The sequence below is a fragment of the Egretta garzetta genome, unplaced genomic scaffold, assembly GCF_000687185.1.
Source record: "Egretta garzetta isolate BGI_Z169 unplaced genomic scaffold, ASM68718v1 scaffold112, whole genome shotgun sequence".
Classification (NCBI taxonomy): Eukaryota; Metazoa; Chordata; class Aves; order Pelecaniformes; family Ardeidae; genus Egretta; species Egretta garzetta.
This window is the reverse complement of record NW_009258884.1, coordinates 1799178-1805782: the sequence shown is the minus strand read 5'-3', so window position 1 is coordinate 1805782 and position 6605 is coordinate 1799178. Positions and strand designations below refer to the sequence as shown.

General features: G+C 41.4%; 1 protein-coding gene across 5 annotated transcripts in view; it reads left to right on the top strand.

The window, feature by feature from the left end:
• The first annotated feature begins 122 nt into the window (after positions 1-122).
• Positions 123-6605, top strand: part of RAD51C (RAD51 paralog C) — an 18142-nt gene continuing 11659 nt past the window's right edge. For all 5 annotated transcript variants that reach the window (XR_004841335.1, XR_004841337.1, XR_004841336.1 and 2 more), the window contains exons 1-4: positions 123-1346; positions 1605-1771; positions 2779-2912; positions 5694-5825. Coding sequence is in view for 2 of the 5 variants with exons in the window: in XM_009633889.2 (XP_009632184.1) it covers positions 1069-1346; positions 1605-1771; positions 2779-2912; positions 5694-5825 (711 nt within the window). In the remaining 3 variants the exon portion in view is untranslated. The remainder of the gene's footprint in view (positions 1347-1604; positions 1772-2778; positions 2913-5693; positions 5826-6605) is intronic.

Genomic DNA, 6605 nt, shown 5'->3' with positions numbered 1-6605 from the left:
CTTTCCTCCCCGCGAAGCTTTCTTGGTAACTTATTAGCGAGGGTGGGGTTTCCGCAGGGTTTCGCTTATTTAAATGGCTCCCGCGCACTAAGCAGCTCGGGCGGGTAAGCACCCGATCCGTACCGAAGTGGTGCGGCTCAGCTCTGGGCAGCTCCCCTGAGAAATCTCCCTCAGGCCTCCGGTGAGCCTAGAGAAATGGGCAAAGTAAACATTCACTGACTTTCACATGTGCCTAAGCAAAAAAAAGAAAGGCGATTCTGATAAAAGATCCGTCTTAACACTGAGTGATAGGTGTAAATGGCATAACAAAGGAGAAAAACCATAGGATTCTGTCTCTCATTCCTCTTCTTTCCCCAGCTGCACATGCTTTAAACAGAATAAACTTCTATGAAGTCAGAAAGTTACCTTTTTCAAGAAGTTAAAGTAAGATTTGCACAGCCATTGTAAGAAGCGTATCATGATTTTGGTTATCAGTCGGTTTGCTATCTATGATAATATGTGCCAATAGTTTTGCCTCGAAGATCAAAGTGAAGTAGCTTAAATCCTGACAGATGTGTGTGTATACACATAGACACACACAGTATTTGCAGGTGTCTCATCTCTGTTACTAGGCCTGTGCTTCAAAATCTAGAAACGATGCATAAGGTGCCCAGCCCTGGAATACCCTGAGAATTTGGAGTACGATCAGTAGGTGTCACCGTCACTTACTGGTCTGCAACCTGCCTTCTTCTGCAGGACCTTATTTGCTTCAAAAGACATTAATATGATAGCACGTTCAGTGCAGAATAAGTGAATTGCCCTGCCAGATCTCATGCATGTCTGTGAAGAGCAGTTGTGATTTTTTTTTTTTATTTGCAGATGCCTTACTGTCACCTGAATTCTGAACGCAGGGCATCATTGCTCTGAGTGCTTTTGAAAATCACATCAATCAGTGCCAGAGATGTTGGCAAGCTACGTGCATTGTTATACTAAAAGGATTAATATTTTTGTGTTGCACTGCCGAATGATCAGGTTCTGGCAAACGAGTTGAAATATCGATCACTGTTTATAAAAATAAGGTAGTGTTTTATGCATTTGACTCTTGTAGAAATTGGAATCTCCAAAGAAGAGGCACTGGAAGCGTTACAGGTTGTGAGGCAGGAATGTCCCGGGGATGCAGCAAGGACTGCTGGGGGATCAGGCACCACCAGGAAGTGCACAGCACTGGAACTGCTGGAAGAAGAGCAAGCCCAGGGCTTCATCATCACCTTTTGTTCAGCACTAGACAATATTCTGGGAGGTGGTGTGCAACTAACAAAAATCACTGAGATCTGTGGAGCACCTGGTGTTGGGAAAACACAGCTATGGTATTTTATTTTTAGATTACTTTTGTGCAACCGAGAATCACTTTTCTTCATTTAGTTTAACTAGGAAGAGAGCTCATTTTTCTTGTTGTCATGACTGCAATCTCTGATTCTGATACAGCATTAGAAATGTAATCATGATAATGGCTGTACTGCTTCCTGTTCCATGTATTCCTCAGCAGAAATGTCACTTTAGGAGTGAGTTGGGAGGGGAGAGCTTTGTGATGTAAATATTTATCTTTTTTCTGTTTCCCATGGCAGTATGCAGTTGGCAGTAGACGTACAGATCCCAGAATGCTTTGGGGGCGTCGCTGGAGAAGCTGTGTTCATTGATACTGAAGGAAGTTTTATGGTAGACAGAGTAGTGGATATCGCAACGGCCTGTGTGCAGCATTGCCAGCTTATTGCTGCAGCTCAGCAAGAAGAAGGTACGTTGCAAAGTCGTTTCTTTCTGCCTAGTAGGCTAGGATCTGAGTGAAACGAGTGTCTTGTAGGCTGCAGTTTCACACTTCGAGGGCTTCTGCAGCAGTGCTGGCTTAAGGAGGTCTTGCTGCCAGCCTTTCATTTCCACCTGCACGTATCATGCCCCGAACTGCCTCAGCATGTGGAGCCATGCTGCAGAATGAGCTGATCTACTTTCAGAATAATTCTTTTTCTACATGGTGATCTGTGGGCTTTTTAGGTATGTGGGGATTTCAGCTTTTGCCTTTTTTTTTTTTTTTTAGCACTTTAATGATCGAATTTACATCAAAACCCAAACGCAACTCTGTCAGCAAAACTGAGGGATAATGTGCTGCAACGCAGGGATGGGACGAGCAGCTGGGGAAAAGAGATGAGGAACAGCAGAATTTCTTAAGGCAATGTTGCTGCTGAGCCCCATATTGTAAAACTGCAGCTTGAATTCAGCTCCTTCATGAGGTCAATATAGCCAGGTTGCATTTAATGAAGAGTTCTGTTCTATAAATCATCACTATGTTGGGGACGCTGACACAACTTTTATGTAACTCTTAGAGCACTTTATGCAGCAAACTTCTGTTTGAACAGAGATAAAAGGACACCATATTAAATGAGCTACTGCCTGTACATTAATTAATGGATGATTAGTAGTCACTGTTGTCCTCTGGTGGTGTTCTGGCTTGAAAATGATTTACTGGAAAAGTTCTTTTTTCAGAAATAAATTTTTCATTTTCGGAGCACTCCCTTGGAGGCTCCGGTGTATCTGTGTGCAAATGCTGAGATAGCATCTGCTCACCACCTTCCTGACTTTCAAGCCAGATGGAAGGTATGTTTCCCACACTCTTTACCTTGACTGTTTCTTTTTCTGGGAGTTTTGCTGTTGCTATATGTGGAAGAGAGAGTTTGGTAGAATGATGAAAGTAGCAGTATGCTAGTACAGACTTCTGACTCATTTACTCATCTATTTATTTGTTCTCAGATCATCTAAAAGCTTTGGAGACTTTCTCTCTTGAAAGCATCCTTTCTCACATATATTACTTCCGTTGCCGTGACTACGTAGAGCTTCTTGCACAGGTCTACCTCCTCCCAGACTTTCTTTCAGAGCATTCAAAGGTAAGGGTTATTGCAGACTTACCAGAAGGTATCACTCATCTTCACACTGAAGAATTTCAGGGATGTTCATCTGTTACAGTAAGAGTAACATGAGTAACACCTTGGTACCTCATCAGCTTGGCAGTAATGTATTGGCTGATGCCAGAGTACAAATGTAAAGCTTACTTGCTTGTTTGCTTTTTCATTGCCATCCCAATCACTCTTGAGAGTAATTTGCTTTTGCTACCACTGCTGCCATCATCCTGAATCTCCACTTCGAAGCGAGGATACTGGATCTATGTTGCCACACATCATTACATTTCTATGAGCACTGAGTTATGAATCATCACAAAACTGATTGACAAAAGAGCCTCTGAGCCAGGTGTGCGTGTGATGACCACGATGCAGGGGGATCAGAAAGGCTTAGTGCCATTTTTTTTGTCCTAGAAGATCACCGAAGACCAGAAGCATCCTGCGCCATCTTGGCATCCAGAAAGTGACTCTTCTCCTTCTTTCCAATACATCTTCTGTTGCTACAAGCAACCAGAGCCTGCAGCTTGACTCTTGGGTGGACCACAGCCAAAAAGTTTCCTAGTACCTGGCATCTTAATGAAATGCTATTGTAAGGCAGATTTTCACCACTTCCCTTCCAGATTTCAAGATCCTGCACAGCAGATCTCTCCCTAACTGGATTCAGGGAAGATGACTTGTGCCTTATTCTAACAGAGCACAAATGAGTGTTGTTTAGTTAAGATTGTCTTTTGCACATAATTTCCATTTTTGGAAGCTGTTATGTTCTTGAAAGCGCAGATGGGAGTCTTAACTTTTGCTTAGTGTAGTCTGGTACTTCCCTTTCTCTGCCAGGTACTAACGGTGCCCTGTTGTGTTTGCTCTTGTGGAAAGTACATGGCTTCATTAGCACAGTTACATCGGGCTGCAGTTTTCTGGTACCATCTGTGCTGATTATCTGTGCTTGGCCTGGAGCCTGAAATACTGAAGGTTGCAGGAGAACCGCAAGACCTTCTGGTGATTCCTTGGACGGGCTATAAGTGACTTAACAGATTGCTCATTGCAGTCCAGCTCTCATTAAAATTAGTCTGATCCCTCTGTGCAGACCTGGAGCTGAGACTGGGACCACAGGAAACCTCCAGGTTTTAGGGTTTTTTTGAGAGACACATAGTTGTAGAGAGTGTCATTTGGAAATACAGTTTGCAATCTTGTAGTAATATGAGGAAGACCAATAATATGAAAAAGACTATGTCAGAAGATCCTCTTGTCATAATAAACATAGTTCTTTAAGGTCTAGTAGAGACAAACTGACATGGAGAAGGCATGTGTTACCAAGCTTTCTGTATATAGCCTACTTCTGAATACTTTAAGTCTACTTCTTTGTTATTTTGTAAGTGCAGCTGGGAGAAAATAAACTAAATTGCATCCTACCTAGACATATTCATCTGATAGGCAAGTTATATAACTATGTGTACGTTCCTTTCTAGGATGAGTCACGTTTATACTGTTAAACTGATTGTTCTTAAGGTAAAAAAATTATGCATGGGGAAGATGTACAGGCTTATAGAAAATAATTTTCAGGAAGGAGGAAAAATGAGAAAACAGAAGAATATCTTATTTTAATTCTAACTATTTAATCTTCTTTTTTAAATTAAGATTTTTTTTTTTTTTTAAGTTGGAGGCCCAGGGCCATTTCAGAGAGTGATGTTTGCTGGAGGCTTGTATGTTCCAGCCACAAAGCTACTTCCCAACAATGAGTTAAATCAGTAATACAGAAAATCAGTTTTCTTGTGTTGTTTCCAATTTGTTATCTTGTGCATTAATGCAAGAACTTGTAGATACCTGGGATTTGAGTGACATCTAAACATGCGAACACTGTAAGACTATCCATCTCCCTTCTGTATTTCAGGCAAACTTGGGTCATCAAAACAGCTGCAACAAATGAAGTTATAATAAATAAAAAAATCCCCGACTAATGTTGATAGAGTGTCTTGAGGGTGATGAGCCAGCAGCAGCATTTTGCTCTAGCTTCAGCTAATGATTGCTACAAAAGAAATAATTCAGCAAAGCAAACATCTTCAGGCAAGATAGATACTCAGCTCCATTGCATAGTGTCCGGAATATCTTTAAGCATCTGTTAAAATCCGTGTTTCTAAGATGACCCTTAGAATCTGATGAGTTACCTTAACAGTGACTGCAGACAGCACGTATTCTAGTTTTGGTTTGGACTTTATTTTTTGAGGGAGAAGGTGCAATAAATTAGTGTTCATGGAGAGTTGATTGAAGTACAATTCTGATGTTTAATGATTTTTTTTCTCCAGCTTCTCCGCAAGGCTTTAAGTCCAGCTTTGTTATTTTGTATTCTGTACCAAATACTGCAGAGATAAGTCAGCTAGCCATGAACGAGCAAGCTCTGAAACTGGAAACAGTCGGAAGGGCAGCTCTGTGCTGAGTTAACTAATGGGAGAGCTTCCTGCAGCATTTTGTTTAAGGTAGTGCAGCTATGGTCTGAGCTCGTATCTATGCGTAATGCAGTACTGAACCTAGCAAGGGTACTAGTGTGTTTGGAGCTTGAGGTTCTTTACTCTGCACTCTTAAGGAGTGCTGATTGTCTCCCATAGAGAGAGAAAGAGACAATAGGTGTTGATGCTGTCATACACATCTGAGTTTGAAATAAAAGATTGTCATCACCTTACGTAAAACATGCCAGTGCACTTAAAAAGAGGTCTTACTGCTTTTTGTCATTTGTTTGTAGGATAGTAATGGTAGTTTTTCCTTTTCTTCTGCGTTTAGGTCAGACTGGTGGTAGTTGATGGAATTGCATTTCCTTTTCGGCATGACTTTGAGGACCTCTCGCTTCGAACAAGGCTTTTGAATGGTCTGGCACAACAGCTGATCATCATAGCAAATGATCACAAAGCAGCGGTAAGTCTGGGGTGGGTTTAAATCACAAAAGATGCAACTTTGGAATAAACACATTACAAAGAGTTAAGCAAATGTGATTTGTGATTGTCTGTAAGTAGCAAAATAAAACTCAAGAATGTCCTCCATGCATTCGTGTTTGCCAGTTTGGTTAGTAAATATAGATGGATCACACAGACAGAACTGTTTAGGTGGAAAATTCCTAGACTTGCCAAAACAAGTAAAATTTGCAAAAAGCACCCTGCGGATCTTAATTAATGGTAGGATATCAATTTGTCATGCTGTTTCACATCATCTTTAATGATTTGGTTGGACAAGGAATGCTCCTTTGGTGATTTTTACCTACAAAGCACGCGCATTAAAATACATCAGAGTATTTAGAAGTTCCAACACGATTTTCCACTCTTTGTTTAAAAATAAACTACCGTCTTAGCAGAGGAACTGTTCTTAGGGAGGAAAACCACTTTATCTGCTAGTTTGGCTTGCTGTTCTGGCATCCATGGAAACCCGTAGCTTCCTTCCTGGGCATTGTTTCTACGTCATTTACGCCAATATGGAGGCCAGCAAATCTGCAGCCGCGTAGCCAGCAGGTGGCACTCAGAAGCTACATCTGTTCCAGAAGTTGTTTTGGCAGGTCTTTTTACAGCACAGAAAAGCATTGTTCAGGAATTAAAGCTTACGCAGTCTCAAAATGGTGCTTGTGCCTGTTACTGTTTCCAGGTGACTTGCAACCTTGTCACCCACGACTCTCTCACGCAATTGGCTTTTGTTCCTAACTGCTAA